General features: G+C 38.4%; 1 protein-coding gene across 1 annotated transcript in view; it reads left to right on the top strand.

The window, feature by feature from the left end:
- Positions 1–19,400, top strand: part of PRUNE2 (prune homolog 2 with BCH domain) — a 362,578-nt gene that overhangs the window by 233,378 nt on the left and 109,800 nt on the right. The window contains 1 exon segment of the mRNA XM_042780613.1: positions 17,024–17,182. Within this exon segment, the coding sequence (XP_042636547.1) occupies positions 17,024–17,182 (159 nt within the window).

Here is a 19,400-nt window from a genome sequence, read left to right as displayed (position 1 = left end):
GTAGTACTTCCTAATTGGGGCAATTGCCCTCCCTTGCCCACTTCCCCCCACCCAGGGACATCTGGTAATTTGTGGAGATATTTGTGGTTGTCACTACTGGCTGGGGTTGCTAATAGCATCTAGTGGGTAGAGGCCAGGGATACTGCTGGACTTCCTGCAATGCACAGATCAGCCCCCCACAAGTGGGAGCTGTCTGGTTCAAACTGTCAATAGCATCAATGTTGAGAAGCACTGGTCTAAAGTGATTACTTTTCACCTGTTATGAATTCAAAGATTTCTATATTTGGCCTCCTGTAGTCCTTCTAGGAGCTCTGGTAGCATAGTGCCTAAGGCACTTGACTGCTAACCAGAAGGCTGAAGGTTCAAACCCACCAGCCACTCCTCGGAAGAAAGGTTGGGCATTCCTACTTCCGTAGTGATACTGCCTCGGAAACCCAAGGAGGGGTCGCTCTGAGTTGGGCTGACTTGATGGCAAATCACAACAACAACAATGTAGTCCTTCTATAAATAACTCTTGTGTAAAAGGATAATAATTAAAATACTAAGTGAAACAGTTTTTTCCACCAGACTTAATCCAAGTACTCTCTGCACTGGAGGCAGGACCAGAAGATCATTTCTAATTTATACGTAAACCATTTCACTGCCTCAGATGTATGGTAAAAATGGCAGTGGAAGTTTGACTGTTGTGGTGGAGAGTTAAGCGTCTGAAGTCTTCAGAGACCCAAAAAAGAATTCTACACATGGAGCTGAAAGAATAAACACTAACAAGGCTTTTCCTCTTTTCCCTCAGTCTTTTGGCTGGTACTATACATTTGTTATTATTATTGTTGAAAAGGCATACATTCCATTTTATAAGCTTTAAACTCATATTTTTGTTTTGTCACTCCTCTTTAAAATACTTTCTTAATTGGGATAACTTTCATGAAAAACCAAAGCTAATTTTTCCCAGTTAAATTACTTGACTAAAGATATCTTTCCAAACACCACATGTCTCCCTATGACTGAGTTTGGTTGGTTGGAATTAAACTGAGTATTTGGGGAATTATCTGACGTGTGTATGTGTGTGTGAAAGAGTCCTTTGTGCTTGATATCTAGAGTTCCCACCTATGGGTTTATCAGCCCACTCCCTTTTTCTAGGAAATGACTCTGTTACCCAACAACCTTGTTGCAACTGATACCATGTCTGTGTTCTGTGATGTTTCCAATCCACCTCAAGTGACTGACCAAAGTGTAAGCATCCAATCCAAGTAGGAACAACAAGAGTTCCTTCTCCAGATTTTCAAATTTGAGATCTAGAGTGAATGGACTATCTCTCCCTAGTAACTAAAACAATAAGGTCTGCAACTGAGGAGCTGCAGCCTCCATGTCCCCTACCATTTGGAGGGTGCCAGTCTGCTCTAGGAGAGCAGTATAAAGCCAGAAGAAGAGGATGGGAGGATGGATGACCTGGGAGCAGTGGTCCTAGGACCAAGGCAACCCCTCCCCATCTCCCAGTTTGTCTTCCTGGTCTTCCTTGGCTTCTGTGAGAACACTGCCCAGATCCTTCTCATTCTTTCTTTATTAAAGGCAGCTCAAGTTAAGTTTCTACATTTTACAACCAAGAGAGTCATGACAACAGTCATGACAGGTAAGGAACCTGAAAACAAATTCCTCAAGCTCCCCACACTCAGACATCTCCAAATGAAAATAAAACCACAAACTCCAGAGTATATCTATTTTCAGGAGGGGGTTTCTGGTAATTAGCTTATATTTGCAACAAATGGCACACACAGACTGTTGGCTCTGCATGTGTGCTCTAAGATTGGTGTTTACCCTATTATATTGCAATTTAAGAGTGTCATAAAGTTTATCAGTGAGCAAATGGAAACAAGCAAGAGCACATAGGGGTGGTGAGAGGTGGACTTGAAAAGGTGAAAAGGACTGTGTACTGTACCTTGACATCTGTTTTTTTTTTTTTTAGACTTCAACAAAAATAATTACTTTCATCAGGATGATAGGAAAGGGGACACAACCATATTCCGCATTTAAACTTGGTGATGGTTGGGTGTTTTTAGCAAATGAGTTGTCAGCAGAAAGGCTTCATTAGACCCATCAGGATATCTGCCCATGAAGAACGAATCCCAAACTGTACTGACAGTTTCCTTGAGCCAAAATGATGAAGCACCTCTGACAAGAGCCATATTGTGCTCCCCATGCAAGGAGCGTGAGGAACAAAAGAGACAGTTTGATCTTCATTTGGTCAGGTTAATATTGACACAGCTTAGAGAAATCAGGAGTGTGGGTAGCACACATGTACAGCAAGCTCTCTGGAGACTTGACTGATGGTTTTATAAATCAGAAAGAGATACCTGGAGAAGAAAGGAGGTCTCTTGACTTCTTGAAATATTTTTCAAACTCGATAATTTATTTTTTTACAAAGGAAAATAAATAAAGCCATAAGTGTCAGGCTCATGGCTCTAAATAGGCTAAGTTGGATGTTTTTTTTCGTACATAATTATGAAAATAAATTTATTTCTTTATTTTTGCAGCCAGGGCATTGCCCAGGTTCTACCATTTCAAAAAATAAAGCTTGCCTAATGAGTAGTTTTCCAATATTCATATGTCCTGAGTCATTCCTTCCCATATAGAAATACCTATAAATCTATGTGAACAAAAAAGGGGTTCTTAAAGGGAATAACACTCTAGTCCTTTTCTTACTTTATCCTTAAATCTGTATTGTAACAGAAAGTTTTGATGATTATGGGTTTGTCCTAGAAGAAAATGTAAATTAGGGTAAACTAGTAATGAGGTGATGACTTATTTATCCTTAATTGATTCTGAACCTTCCCCACATCTAAGTATTCAATCTACTATTAACGGCTTATAAGAGTCTGCCTAAGACCACTCTTCTATAAAGTATGGCATTTAAGCATCTTTTTGCAGAGTCAATTCTCTCTTCTTTATGATTAAGATAGTAAGAATGGGTTAGGAGTTCAGCTCACTTAATTTCAGGTTGGCCTGAAATCAGCTCACTTGATTTCAACAAGTTCATGACTCAAACTTATGATTTTTAAATTGTTGCTGTTGTTGTTGTTAGGTGCTGTAGAGTCAGCTCTGATTCATAGCGACCCTATTATGTTCAACAGAATGAAATACTGCCCGGTCCTGTGCCAGCCTCACAATCCTTGCTATACCTGAGCCCATCATTGCTGCCACTGTGTCAATCCATCTCAGTGAGGGCCTTCCCCTTTTTCACTGACCCTCCACTCTACCAGGCATGATATTCTTCTCCAGGAAATGGTCCCTTCTGACAACACTACCAAAGTAGGTGAGACAAAGTCTGGCCATTCTCACTTCCAAGGAGCATTCCAGCTGCACTTCTTCCAGGACAGATTTGTTTGTTCTGGCAGTTCGTGGTACTTTCAGTATTCTTTGCCAGCACCACTACTCAAAAGCATCAACTCTTCTTTTAGTCTTCCTTATTCACTGTCCAGTTCTCACATGCATATGAGGTGATTGAAAATACCATGGTTTGGGTTAGGTGCACCTAGGTCTTCAAACAGACATATTTTCTCTTCAGATGAATCATCCTAATTCTTTCTCACTTTTTCACTCTCCATTAATAATATGGTTGAACCTAGTTGCCATCCAGTTGATTCCAACTCATGGCGACCCCACTTGTGTCAGAGTAGAACTATACTCTGAAGGGTTTTCAATAACTAATTTACAGAAATAGATCACCAGCCAACTTTTGGTGAACTCAAACCACCAACCTTTTGGTTAACAGCCTAATGTGTTAACCATTGGCACCACCAAGGCACCCTAATGATATGGTTATAGAAAGTAATACATATTTGTCGCATGACATGAAAGTAGTGATCTTCAATAAACATATGCTCTCTTTATTCTTGAATTCTTCAACCCAAGCAATGACATTACAATGAGTATTGCTTAAAAGACTCTAGGTTTCTCCCCTAATAATTACAACATGCTTGATCTAAAGTGAAGCATCTACAAATTGATATAATCGCCTTTGACAATTATTCCTTAATAGGAAGACTTGGAATGATGGCAGTACCATAGACTCCTCCATTAGAGATGTCTGCACCCTCAGAGTAAAAAATACCTCTTTTCTTTTTGTAACCCCCTTCAGCAATCCTAAATCCCAGTTTTGTGTGGGCTTCAATGAAGTAGAGAAATGATGTCGGGAACACTTTTTGATGATGAGATTTTGTCCAAACTTCCAAGACAAGAAAACTATAAGAGGATAATTCTGGATAACCAGTAGTATGCCACTTCTCCTGATTTTTTTTTTCCCCTATGTACACATACATGCCCAAAAACTTTAAAAAAAAATTGCAAGAATATTATCTCTTTCTTCTGTGTTGTTGTTTCTTTGGACAAGTTTTTGATATTAGGCTTATTCGTATAGTTAATGGTTGTCTTACATTAGTATTTTATAAAGAAAGTGAGAAACTAAAAATAGATCATAAAACATGGTATCAATTAATAATACTGGGTCATCAAAATAATTGAACTGTGAAGTATTATTAACATGTTGTCAAAATCCATGATGTGGCTTGCTTTTTTATATAGTGAGAAAAGAGAATGGAAGCTAGTAGATTAGAAAGAAACTTTTTTATTAAAATAAAAACTAAATTAATTGGTAATCTTTAGTGATAAAGCATTTTCTCATTCAAGGAGAGCAAAGGTGTTAAAGCAAGGACTCTGAGGTCAAATAAACCTGGTTCAAGTTCCATTTTCCCCACACATGAGCTGTGTGACATGAGTTATTAAGCCTCTTGAAGTCTCTGTTTTCTGAATGCAAAATGGAGATAATGTTACTTACCTCAAAGAAGCATCTTCAAGTTTAAATGAAATGATGCAAGGCATTGAACTGAGTGCTTAATGTGCAATGTCAGTGCTCAGTTAATGTTAGCCTACTAGTGATTTGGAGCTGTGGTGGCATAGTGTGTAAGGCATTTCACTGCTAACCAGAAAGCTGCCAGTTCAAACCCACCAACCACTCCTCAGAAGGAAGACTGTGCTTCCTTAGAGATACTGCCTTGGCAACCCAAGGAGGGGTCACTAAGAGTTGGAACAGATTCGATGGTAGTGAGCTTTTTTTGTTTGTTTGTTTTACTAGCAATTTAAATGAAAATTATATTGATATGCATATGTAAGTTATATATTGGTTTATATATTGTAGTATTTTAAATTTTAACAAAAGCTTTTCACAAAAAGACCCTCTCTTTAACCATAAAGAATGAAAGTATGTGCCATCAGACTCTATTTTCAAAATAAAATGTATAATACATCTTTAATAGAGCCAGTGAAGTTTTTACTATGAAAATACCTTGGTTAGCTCTTAAAAATAAGAACAATAGAGTGTAAAAAAAGTGACATGCATTAAAAAATATGGGAAATATCTTTGCTTACCAATTAAAGGGTGTATGAAAAACAGAATAAATAAAATCTTAATTTATGCATTTTGTGTTCTCATAAATCATTTTCCTGTCAAAATTATCAGACTTTATTATTGCTGAATATTTTAAACATCATAATGGAATTTTGGTGGCATAAATCATAAAGCTTTCAGTTAGAACATTTGTGTACATACCTCAGCATTTTTCTTATATCTTAATTTAAAAAAAAAGTCTTCTGCTTAAAAATAAATCCATGCAGAGTATAAATGTCAAATTATACTCTTAAATTTCAGTAACTCAGCAATCCATACTGCCCACTGTGCTTATCAGGTAGTATGGATTGTCAAACTATGTTTCTAAGCCTCACTATTCTCAAAAATGAAACTATACAAGCTTGTGTTTTAATCCTGGTCATGATTTTATCTATAAGCATCTACCTACAAACAATACCTGCTCACTTCATTTTTCTATTTCCTGCGAGAAGAAAAAAGTTTCAGACATAACAAATTCAGGAATGGCTTGTGCATGACAATAGACAGTAATTCATTTCATTTAATAAAAGCCTTATTTGGTATAATTAACTTGTAATTTGAAAGGGAGCCAACTATTTTGGATTAAGTGGGTAGTCCATGCATCTTTTTAATGTTGACACTAACTGGACAATGTTGGTATCAGGAGTAAAATTCACTGAGGTCATTTTATACTTGGAGGTGAAGCAGAGCAAATTCTGAAAGAGACTCCAGCCAAGATGATTTAGCTGAAGGAAAAATCACTATATTTTTCTTCCCTTTTTCACTTTGTTATACTTCAAAAGTTATTTGTGTAGTCACAAACAAACACATGAGGCATTCATTGAATATAATTGGAATTAAGGATAAAAAATCCTTAATTAGGTAAACACTGACTTACCCATAGTTCTTATATCTTACATCAATTTTCAAAATGATTTAACTTTGTGCAACTTTCGCCATCACCTCTTATCTAGGAATTTCACATGTGAATTGCTTGAATGATTGAATATATGTGATCGTTATTAGAAAATTCACATATAATATAAAGGATGTAATGTAACTAATTATAATATAAATAACCAGCCTTGATATACAGAATCTTGTAAAATTCGTTCTGTGAATTAGATTAGTCCCATAAATCCTCAGAATGATGTTTTTATAGTTTAAGAACCATGAAAGGAAAGAGACCTAACATTCATTCTTTCTATATGTTAGCCACTAAGCCAGCCTTTTTCTGTATGTTCTTAATTCTCACAACAGTCTTGAGGTGTGGAATTATAAATGAGGAAAATAAACCTCAAAGATGTGAGGTTAACTCATTCAAGTCACCCTGCTAGTGAAATACAGAGCCAGGGTTAACTTCCTGTCCAACTGACTCCAAACCTTTTCTGGAAACGTTGGAGGAAGCTCTCTGTAATAATAGAGAGACATAAGATTTTACATTAGCAATTTGACTAAACTATGGTAACTTTAATCTCAGGATATCTTAATGTCTGTTGTGTATTAGATTTCAATACATATTATTGGAATACATTTAGAAAAGTCATTCTATGTGTACATAATTATAGAAATGATTTCCCACTTAACACTGTCATGAGTATTTTCCTGTGTCATTAACTATTCTTTGGTAGCATGGTTTTTAATAGTCATTTCATATTGCTTTGTTTGTGATTAATAATTTGTTTAACTATTTCTGTATTGTTGGACATTTAGATTGTTTCCAAGTCTTAATTATTAAATAATCTAGTAAATAATTTTGTACATAAACCTTCATGTGCATATATGATTATGCATATATTCTGCCTTTAGAATATATTTCTAACATATATGACACTGCTCATTTGGGAAATATTTACCAATAATATTAGGAAAAGAAAAGATAAAAATTTTCCATTCAAAGCATTTCTTTGATTATTAATGAGGTTAGATATTTATCAGTCATAACTTATTTGTATTTCAGTTGTGAGTTGTCTCATATTCTCCAATGATTTTTGTACTGGTATGTCTATTTTTTTCTCCCTGATTTATAAGAAGTCTTACTCTCAAGGACATTTAATCTTTTTTCTCCCACTTAAAAAACAATAAACAATAGTAAATAATTTTTGCATTGGGAAACTTTTGAATTTGTTTTAAGCACAAGAGTTCATGATTTGATCTACATTTTTAAAAGCTCCCTCTTGGTGCTATGTGGAGAGTTGGTCATAGGTAGACAAGAGTGTTAGCAGGAAGACCAACTGGGAGCCTGCTGAAGAAGTTCAAAGAGATGGTGGCTGTGACTAGGAGAATAACAGAGATGGAGAGAAGTGAAACAAGCATTTGGATTTGATACATGTTTTAGAGATAAAGTGAATAGGCTTTGCTGATGGGTTATGTGACGAATGAGGTGAAAAGGGAATTAAGAATCATTCCTAGATTTAGGGCTTGAAGAACTTTTTGGATAGTGATGCCATTGAATGATACGGAGAAAACTGGAGAGGAGGTGGGTGGTATTTTGTTTGAGATGTTTATTAGACATTCATGTTGGGGTGTCATGTGTACAGACAAGGCTAGTGTTCAGAGAGATGTAGATGCAGTTGTCATTGGCATATAGATGATTTTAAGACCATGTGACTAGATGAGATCACCAAGGGAGAATGTGTAGATAAAGAAAAGAAAGGGATTAGGAAACAAGAAAGAAAAGAATAAGAAATAAGAAAGAAAAGAAATGAAAATAAGAAAGAAAAAACAGCAAAGGTGATTGAGGAGTAGCCGATGAGAAAAACAAGAAATATGTGATGTCAGGAAAGAAGTGTCTCAAGAAGGGAAAAAGAATCAACTGCATGGAATTCCATGAAGTCCAATATCACAAGAAGAGGAAAGTGACATTTTGGATTTTTTAATGTGGAAGTGATTGGACATTTTTCACAAGAGCCATTTCAGTGGATTGGTGAAGACACTAAACTGACAGAAGTGGATTGAAGAGATAAGAGAAGGTGAAAATATATGGGTGATACAAGAAGAATGGTGTTTTTTTCCCTTCATGAAGTGTTCACATTTGTGCATTCAAATGTTTGCAAAACAATATTCAGGTCACTTTTACTTCATGTCATGCACTGAAGCGATCAGCAAATAGTACAAAAAACTAAATTTGTCAGACTAATGGAATAAGAACTATTGTTGTTAGGTGCCATCGAGTCATCTCCGACTCATAGCAACCCTATGCACAGCAGAACGAAACACCGTCCGGTCCTAAACCAGCTTCATGACTCTTGCTACACTTGAGCCCATCGCCGCCGCCGCCACCACCATGTCAATCTACCTCGTTGAGGGCCTTCCCCTCTTTCATTGACTCTCCACTCTACCAAGCATGACATCCTTCTCCAGGGAATGGTCCCTTCTGACAACATGACCAAAGTATGTGAGACGAAGTCTGGCCATTCTTGCCTCCAAGGAGCATTCTGGCTGCACTTCCTCTAAGACAGACCTGTTAGTTCTTTTAGCAGTCCATGGTACTTTCAGCATTCTTCACCAACACTACAGCTCAAAAGCATCAGCTCTTCTTTGGTCCTCCTTATTCAATGTCCAGCTCTCACATGCATATGAGGTGATTGAAAATACCATGGCTTGTGCCAGGCGCACCTTAGTCCTCAAGGAGACATCTTTGATCTTCAGCACATGAAAGAGGTCCTTTGCAGCTGATTTGCCCAGTGCTATACGTCATCTGATGTCCTGACTGCTGCTTCCATTAGCATCGATTGTAGAACCAAGCAACGTGAAGTCTTTGACAATTTCAATCTTTTCTCCATTTATCGTAATGCTACTTACAGGTCCAGTTGTGAGGATTTTTGTTTACTTTATATTGAGATGTAATCCATACTGCAGACCGTATTCTTCAGTCTTCATCAGTAAGTGCTTCAAGTCATCCTCACTTTCAGCAAACAAAGTTGTGTAGTCAGCATATTGCAGGTTGTTAATGATTCTTCCTCCAATCCTGAAGCCACATTCTTCTTCATATAGTCCAGTTTTTTGGATTATTTGCTCAGCATACAGATTTAATAAGTATGGTGAAAGGATACAACCCTGACACACTCCCTTCTTGATTTTAAACCATGCATTGTTCCCTTTTTCTGTTTGAACAACAGCTTCCTGGTCTATATACAGGTTCTTCATGAGTACAATTAAGTGTTCTGGAATTCCCATTCTTCTCAAGGTTATCCACAATTTGTTACGATCCACACAATCAAATGCTTTTGCAAAGTCAATAAAACACAAATAAACATCTTTCTGGTATTATTTACTTTGAGCCAAGATCCATCTGACATCAGCAATGATATCCCTCGTTCCACGTCCTCTTCCGAATCCAGCCTGCACCTCTGGAAGTTCTCTGTCAATATACTGCTGCAACCATTTTTGAATTATCTTCAGTAAGATTTTACTTGCATGTGATATTAATGATATTGTTTGATAATTTCCACATTCTGTGGGATCACCTTTCTTTGGAATGGGTACAAATATGGATCTCTTCCAGTCAGTTGGCCAGGTAGCTGTCTTCCAAATCTCTTGGCATAGCTGAGAAAGTGGCTCCAACAGGGCATCCATATGTTGAAAGATCCCAATGGGGGTATTCCATCAATTCCTGGAGCTTGTTCCTCACCAATTCCCTCAGCACAGCTTTGAATTAAGATAAGAACCAAGATAGTGAGAAAATGGAACTCTCCATTACATTTGCCTGTGTACTTTCAACTAAAAATGTAGTAAATTTATTGGACAGGATCACTCTCTCAGTTGTTATTTTAAGTACAGCTATATTATTTCTGTTTCCTTTCCCTATGTTATACCAATTATCAGCCTCTTTTAGGGCCCTTGAGATCTACATATTAATTTTTGGCTGGGAAATTCCAAAGCAATTCCCTTCTACCCTCTCCACCCCCACTCCATATTCTCAGGGCTTTCCATTCATTCAGAAATTAGGAATTACTCAGAAAAAAATCATATATGATCTCTTAAAAATATGTTTAATAATGAATCTTTAGAACCATGGGTTACAAAGAACTTTGACAGGGAGTAATTTCCATTCTTCCTAATGGATGGGAGTTGTCTGCATTTTTGCCAGTCAATTCCCAGTTGCAATGATCAGTAAAATAACTTCCTAAATTCCATGCAGCATTCACAGGCTGAGGTCATACTTCAAACGCAGAAGGTATATTTGCAAAAGGTCGCAGTGAGGGGTAGATTAAAAGAGATCCCTCTATTTTTCAAACTTTTGGCAAATTGAGTGAGATATGTATGTATGTCTGTTTGACTATGTTTGTATGTTCATAATTTTATCTTAAGGTAGAGGAAACATTATGGAGACATTTGAGCAGATTAATAAATAGTATTTGTATACATGTAACTAAAACAGTAATTTATCAGGTAGAAGGCAGATGGGGGGAACAAAATGCCAACCTGTATGTTCAGTTGGGTCATGTTGATGATGAAGTGCTGTTTATTCAGGGCCAGCCTAGCTTGTCAGCAACATAAGAGCCGTCGCAGCACATGACTCCCTGCATAGCTAGAAGACAATAATAAATTATCTCCTATGCAAACAGCACCAGCATAGAAGCAGAACAAACAGACTCTGCCTTGAAGATTCCTGAAAATTCTCACTCATTCTCTTGTTTGACTTTGGCTTAAACATAAAACTGCTGACATTATCCTAAATCTAGTAAGATGTGATCTGGTTTGGATGACTTTATTAGAGTAGAAAGGGCACAGTTGTTGACAATCCTTGTTTTGGGGCTACTGTAAAATTTAAGTAATTTGTTTCTCTAACATATGTAGCTGAGCCACATAAACTTTTATTTTATCAATACTTTATTTGGTCCTGTGGAATTTGAGGCCACCCAGAGGAAATATCAAACCAAACCAAACTCACTGCCATTGAGTCGAATCTGACTCATAGCAAGCCATCCTTGGGTTTCCAAGACGGTATACTCACTATGGAAATAGATTACTCAGTCTTCTTTCCAAGGAGTGGCTGGTGTGTTTGAACCACCAGGCTTCTGCTTAGCAATCAAATGCCTTAGGCATTACACCAGCAGAGCTCCCAGAGAAAATACAGGGCAGTGTTAAAGGGGGCTTGATCATAAGAATGACTCAAGGTTCATGATAAAAATATACTTTCTTAGACTCAGTTCCAAGCCTGGTCAATCAGAACCTCTAGCAAAGCAGCCCAGAAATACATATCCCAGGGTGATTTTTAGGAAAAGATCAGAGTGAGGAACAACTGGTTGAGGAAAGAAGTCAGTACAAGTCAGGTAACACCATGGAGAGAAACCAAATGACTGCTTTGTTTGAAAATGTACCCATTGCCATTGAGTTAATCTGACTTATAGTGAAGATAGAATGGAAGTCTACAGGAAAAGAATAGAACTGCCCCGCAGAGTTTCCAACATCTATGATAAGTCTTTACGGAAGCAGACTGCCACATCTTTCTCCTGTGGAGTGGCTTGTAGGTTCAAATCACCCATCTTTTGGCTGGCAACCCAGCATTTAACCGCTATACCACCAGGGCTCCCTTTGGAAGATATATCCATCAACAACTGTCTTCCAAGATCAGTGTTTGTCAGATTTCAATATGCATTGCGATCACCTAGAAATCATGTAAAATGCAGATTCGAGTCCATGACGTCTGCTGTGTGGCCTGAGATTCTGCCTGGTGTTGCTATTGCTGCTGGACTTGGAGCCACACTTTGAGTAGCAAGACTGTTATTATTTTTAACTTCTGTCACATTGTCCAGATTCATGGCAACCCCATATACAATGCACTAAACTCTGCCTGGGCCTGCTGCATTCCCATGATTGCTTGAAGATTGGACCATTTTACTTTATAGGGCTTTCATTGACTGATTTTTGGAGGTAGATCATCAGGCCTTTCTTTCTAGTCTTAGTTCAGAAGCTCTACTGAAACCTGTTCAGCATCACAGCAACACACAAACCTCCACTGACAGATAGGTGGTGGCCATGCATGAGGTGCACTGGCCAAAAATTGAACTTTGGTCTCCCTCATGGGAAGTGAGAATTCAATGAACCACCACTGTCTCAGCAAGATCCTAGAGCCATCATTTTAAAATAGAAGAGTCTCAACAGGTTGAGGCTTAACCTATATTTTTGAATTGCAAATATTTCACAAGAATGTCTTTGAATAATGCCGCCTCTCCTGAATCCTCTCACTGCCATCCAGTCGATTTTGACTCATAGCAACCCCTCCTTGGGTTTCCGACGTGGTATCTCTACAGAAGTAGATTGCCCCATCTTCCTTCTGAGGAGTGGCTGGTGGGTTTGAACCTCCAGCCTTCTGGTTAGCAGCCAAGTGCCTTAGGCACTATGCCACCAGAGCTCCTATACTCAGATACTGTAAAACCCTCTTTCTCTTATTTCAATGACCCAGCCGGGAGTGTCATGATAATTGTTACTATGTGTTAAAATCTCTTAGAAATGTGTGTCTTCTTTCAAGGAAAATGTATTTTGAGGGGAGGTAGTTAAAGTTGTGTGTCAGCTTTGCTGGGCCATGCTTTTGAGTGGCTGGGCAGCTGGATGTAGTCATTCCCCATGATGACACTGTAATCACCTCCATGGTATAATCTGCTGTGAACAGCTAGGTAGTTGCCTTCAGGATGTAGCCTACTTCCAGTATATATGGAGAAGCTTTGAAGAAGTTCTGGATTTGGGGCACATTTGGATCCTGCATTTGGCCGAGTCTATATCTCCAATTCCTAGACTTGAACCAGTGGCCTGCCATGTCGCCTGCTGATCTTGGGATTGTTCCCGGACTTGAACATTTCTGTAACCAAAGCTACATTTTCTAACTACTGATGCTTCTTCTTTGTTTCCAACTTTCACATTCCAATCATCAATAATAATCAATATATCTTGATTGCATGTTTGGTCAGTTTCCACTATCAACACCCACATGGAAGCAGCAGTCAAGATATCGAATGATGTATTGCATTGGACAAATCTGCTGCAAAAGACCTCTTTAAAGTGTTAAAAAGCAAAGCTGTCGCTTTGAGGACTAAAGTGTGCCTGACCCAAGCCATGGTATTTGAATCATCTTATGTGCATGTGAAAGCTTGACAATGAATAAGGAAGACCAAAGAATAATTGATGCCTTTGAATTATGGTATTGGCAAAGAATATTCAATATGCCATGGGCTGCCAGAAGAACAAACACATCTGTCTTGGAAGACTATAGCCAGAATTATTCTTAGAAACAAAGAACCAGTCTCTGGAGAAGGACATCATGGTTGGTATAGTAGAGGGGCAGTGAAAAAGAAGAAGACCCCTAACAAGATAGATTGACACAATGGTCTCAAATATAGCAGTGATTGTGGGGATGGCACAAGGCCGGGCAGTTTTTCGTTCTATTGTACATAGAGCTGCTATGAACGAAATGACTCTACAGTACCTAACAACAACAATTCATGCCAAAGCATTCAGTCCTGGAGGATAAGATCTAGACAGTTGGCTGTTCATTTTTGTTTTCCTTCAGGACCATATCCTCTTTTCTGATTCATAACAGCACAGAGCTCACCATTGAGGTTCTTGATTAATAACACCAATGATTAGAAATCATTTTATCTAGGTAATCTATATTGCACATAATAAGAGGGCAGATTTACGGGGAAAAAAGAGTTTTCTAAATATCTACTTTTATTGGGGATGAGTTGATTTAAACTTAAAAAAAAAAAAGGCATGTTTTTACCCTAATCATAATATCGTTGGGACAATAAATGAAAAACACTTTTATAAATGATATATAAAAAAATTTTATAAATGAAGTACACTTTGAAAAAAATGTTATTGTTGAGAATATACACAGCAAAAGATACACCAATCAACAGTTTCTACTTGTACAATTCAGTGACATTGATTACATTCTTCAAGTTGTGCAATTATCTTCACCTTCCTTTTCTGAGTTGTTTTTCCTCCATTAACATAAACTCACTGCCACCTAAGTTTCCAATCTAATCTTTGGAGTTGCTGTTGTCTATTTGACCCCATACAGATAGATCATAAAAAAGCACAATGCTCAAGACAGACATTCTTTACTGGTTAAGCAAAAACTATTTTGTGGTTTTAGGGAGACTCCAGGTAATATTTTTGGTTTAAGGTTTAAAGATTAGCTCATGGCAATAGTTTCAGGGGTTCATCCAGCCTCTATGTCTCCAAAAAGTCTGGAGTCCATGTGAATTTGAAATTTTATTCTGCATGTTGTTTTTGAACACATGCTTCCTCAAGCTATTCTATTTTAACATGGTAAATTTCATCATATATTATCATCATTATAGATACAATAGATCTTTGATATTTACCAGCAATATATCCTGAGACTTTTGTGAGTTTCCTTGTGCAAGTTCTTCTTCTTCTTCTTCTTCTTCTTTTTTTAATTGTAATTTGGGTGAAAATTTACAGATCAAATTCACTTTCCTACAGCAGTTCACATACACTTTGTTTCATGACATTGACCACAATTTACCACTATGTTGTGCAAGTTCTAATGAAAAAGCAAAAGTTCTATGGCCTCTAGTTACCCTTCAGGGCTGGAATTGAACTCTAGTGGCTTAACTTCCAGCCAAATAATAGACAGGCCTACGAGGTAAACAATTACACCAGGTAGGTACACTCCTTAGAACAATCAACCATGGTAGATCGGAAGGGCAGCATTTGCACAGGGAGATAACTCAATGGGCAGGAATGAAAGGAAAGAAGGACAAAGGGAAAAGGTAACCACAGGGAGGAACTGAGAAGAAGGCTGTTACATCATAGGGACTACAATCAATGCCATGAAACAAAATATGTATGAACTGTTGAATGGAAAACAATTTGCTCTGTAAACTTTCGCCCAAATCATCATTTAAAGGAAAAGTGCAAGTAGACTTTTGAGGTGCCTATGAAAGTGGCTACCAGAAAGAGGAGACATCAAAGTCCCCTTCCTGAGATATGGAAGTTGTGCTTCCTGGGTTAGCATACCTGCAAAATGTATTGTGACCCTTTTCAGGGGCCTCATAGACCTGGAGATTCAACTCAGTTGAACTACAGAGAACATGTCTTTTGGATAGTTGGTGTGGCTGGTAAATTAAATTTGATATTTGTTAAAGCCACAATTATCAAATCTCAAGTTTTGAAGAGTTCTCACATACAAATCTCTCTCTGGACATGGGAAAAATGTCTCTCTCTGGATATGGGAAAAACTTTGCTCTTTGCAGTACTTATCTGAGGAAAGGTACATGGTACTTCCACTTTCTATGGTATACATTTCTGTATTGTCTTAATATTTTACCAGCAGCATGCATAATTCTGGTTATTTTTGTAATTAAAAGAAAAAATAATAGAGTTTTTAAAATCCCTTGAGTGTGCATCATGGTGTTTTTCACTGAATAGTGCAATAGACTGTCAGTCGATTAAACCTGATTAGATAATGATGACCCTACATATGCTTTGAGAGAGGATTCTACAGCACAGGTTGATTTTGTGTATTTCTCTAGTTATTCACCAAACATTTCTTGAACAACTAGTATATGTGAGACAATGAGTTAGGTGTCAGCATACGGTCTTAATTGTACTTCTTTAAGGAAAGGAGACATCCATGCAGACAAAGAAATTCTTATTGCAGTTCATAAAACTCTGAAAGGCCAGGAACTTTTCTGCAGATGATGAAAGCCACAGGTCTGGGTGCTCCATGGTAGTGGATGCCCTTTCTGCATTTCTTTCATTCCTCCATAGAGCAAGCAGATCTGACATCAGAGATTTTCTGGATTTCTACACCAGAACAAAACACACTGTGAACTCAATTAGCTTCATTCTTAGGAATTTCTGTTTGCAGTTAATAATGATCATTAGGGGAGAAAAAAGGAAGAAAAGAACAATAGCTCCCTCTTATTTTTCTAGTGGTAGGGTGTAATAATATCAGGCATTCCTACATAGATTCTATGAGCAATAAGAGGAAATAAAAGTAACTATTTGAATAAACATGTTGTTGTTGTTATGTGCCATTGAGTCGGACCTGACTCATAGCAACCCCTACTTGGGTTTCTGAAGCAGTATCACTACAGAAGGAGATTGCCCCATCTTCCTTCTGAGGAGTGGCTGGTGGGTTTGAACTACCAGGCTTCTAATTAGCAGTCAAGTGCCTTAGGCTCTATGCTACCAGAGCTCCCTCAAATAAATATACTTTTCAAAATTGTGAAGGTGCTCATTCCTGGAGCTCTGGTAGCATAGAGCCTAAGGCACTTGACTGCTAACCTGAAGGCTGGCGGTTCAAACCCACCAGCCTCTCCTCGGAAGGAAGGTTGGGTGATCTCCTTCTGTAGTGATACCGCCTGGGAAAGCCAAGGAGGGGTTGCTATGAGTCGGGGCCAACTTGACGGCACATAACAACAACCAACTATTCTTAATAATCATGGCAAAGTAGAGTTTAAGCCCGAGCATGAAAGTCTCCATTTTTCTTAAAGCAAAATATTTATTTCACTTGCATCTAAAATAAATGTCAGTCTTGATACATCATAAGACTGGATAGATTTGTGGCACAACTCCCCAAAGCCAGCCATTTTTGTATTAATATCAAGTTTCCTGTTGTTGTTTCAGAACTGTATGTTTCACAGGAATATCACCAGTGATCTGAAAGCATTTACAGACAAGTACGGTTTTGATGTCCTCATCCTCATGGCCAGCTACCTATCAGAGGAGCAGCAGCCTAGACGACAGATAGCCGTGTATTCCGAGAACCTGGAGCTGTGCAGCCAGGTGAGGCCCTCCTTCTACCCTGACACATTGCACTGCATTCTAGCCTACTGAGAACACTCAGGTGGAAGATGAAAATAGATTGGGAGCTTATCAGAAACTGGCCCAAGGGATAATGTCCCAGAGTTTTAGGAAATGTTGGGGTGTTTTGCCACACTGGACCTTTTAAAGGAGCTTCACAACCATTTCTCTTCTAGACTAAATTCATTGTTGTTGTTGTTGTTATTTGCCATCGAGTCGGCCCCTACTCATAGGGACCGCTCCTTGGGTTTCCAAGGCAGTATCACTACAGAAGTAGGAATACCCAACCTTCCTTCCGAGGAGTGGCTGGTGGGTTTACCTTTTAAAGGAGCTCCACAACCATTTCTCTTCTAGACTAAATTCACAGAGAGATGCTTATTCATCTCTTTCTCACCTGAATAGGGAGCGTTCTCACTTGGGTGCTGTTTTCTATGACTGCTACCTGGCAATTGCTCACAAGGCTAATCCTTGTGTTAGGGTCGTAGGGCTGCCATTACAAAGTACCACAAATTGGGTGGCTTAACAATGGAAATGTATTTCCTCACAGTCCTGGAGGCCAGAAATACTAAATCAAGGTGTAGATAGATCAATGCTCTCACTGAAGTCTCTAGAGGGCAGATGTTTCCCTGCCTTTTCCTAGTTCTGGTGTTCCCTGGCAATACTTGGCGTTCGTTGGCTTAATAGATGCATCACTCCATTCTCTGCCTCTGTCTTCTCATGACTGTTTTCCTTTTATGTCTATCTGTCTCTCTGTGTTTCTTCTTCTCTTCTTATAAGGACATTAATCATATAGGATGAAGGCCCATCCTATCGTATATAGTATGACTTCATGCTAACTGAGGAGCTCTGGTGGCATAGTGCCTAAGGCATTTGATTGCTAATCAGAAGGCTGGCAGTTCAAATCCACCAGACACTCCTTGGAAGGAAGGTTGGGCAATCTACTTCCATAGTGATACCACCTCAGGAACCCAAGGAGGGATCGCTATGAGTCAGATCTAACTCAACAGCAGTGAGTTTGGTTTGGTTTGTTTTCATGCTAACTTTAATAATATCTTCAAAGACTATTTCCAAACAAGGTCAGATCCTCAGGTACTGAGGGTTGTTGTTGTTATTTGCTTTCGAGTCAGACCCGACTCATAGCAACCCCTCCTTGGGTTTCCGAGGCAGTATCACTATGGAAGTAGATTGTCCAACCTTCCTTCCGAAGAGTGGCTGGTGGGTTTGAACTGCCAGCCTTCTGGTTAGCAGTCAAGTGCCTTAGGCACTACACTACCAGAGCTCCTTTACTGAGGGTTAGGACTTTAATATATCTTGTTTGAGGGACATAATTCATTTCATAACAGTTTGATGCCCAATATTTAGTCATTGGTGATCTGATGATTTAATCAAAGTTAGTTTGTCTCCAGGTACTAAAATTTTGATGGGGTAATTAGTTGTATTCTCTAAGTTATATATGAGTCTTTTAACCCAATACTTTGGAAACAATAATTCAACAAATTAATCAAAACAGGCCATTGGGCATACCAAACGAGGTATATTTAATAATTAATACGAGAACACACATTATTAATTAATATGGACTGCAAAGACATAGAAAGGACCTATCACTAATCTTTCCTCAAAATTTTATTAGACAGAGTCCTTGGGTGGTACAAATAGTTAATACAATCGACAGCTAAGCAAATGTTGGAGGTTTGAATCTATCCAGAGGCACTTCAGAAGAAAAGCCTGGCAATCTGCTGAAAAATTGGCTGTTAAAAACCCTGTACAACAAAGGTCTACTCTGACACATACGGGGTTACCATTAGTCATAACTGACCTGACAGCAACTACTTTAATGTACCTCTTTTATCCACAGGTGGCTAGAGGCAAAGTCTCCATTCCTTTCTTTTGCTTATCTTTACCTTCTGTCCTCTAAGAGATCCTTTTTGGCTCTCATAATCTATAACCGCAGGTACTCATACCCTCCCTCTGTGCTTTCTCATGTCCACATATGAAAGAGCCCCTTAGCACTGCTACAATTCCATTTGGTTCTCCCTCTTCTTAGCCACCTTCATTTATGTATTGTGTTCATTATCTCGGGCAACACCACACAGACAGTTCCTCAGTCTCCTGGGATTTGAGCAACATAGTAAAAAATCTGTGCTCTAAAGGAACCCTTCTCTGACCTTTGGTCCCACAGTGGGTTAAGTCAGCTTCT

The sequence above is a fragment of the Orycteropus afer genome, unplaced genomic scaffold (assembly GCF_000298275.1).
Source record: "Orycteropus afer afer isolate SDZICR_OR568_19922 unplaced genomic scaffold, OryAfe1.0 scaffold00005, whole genome shotgun sequence".
In the NCBI taxonomy this organism is placed as follows: domain Eukaryota; kingdom Metazoa; phylum Chordata; class Mammalia; order Tubulidentata; family Orycteropodidae; genus Orycteropus; species Orycteropus afer.
Note: the sequence above shows the minus strand (reverse complement) of the source record. Positions and strands in the feature narration are given on the sequence as shown.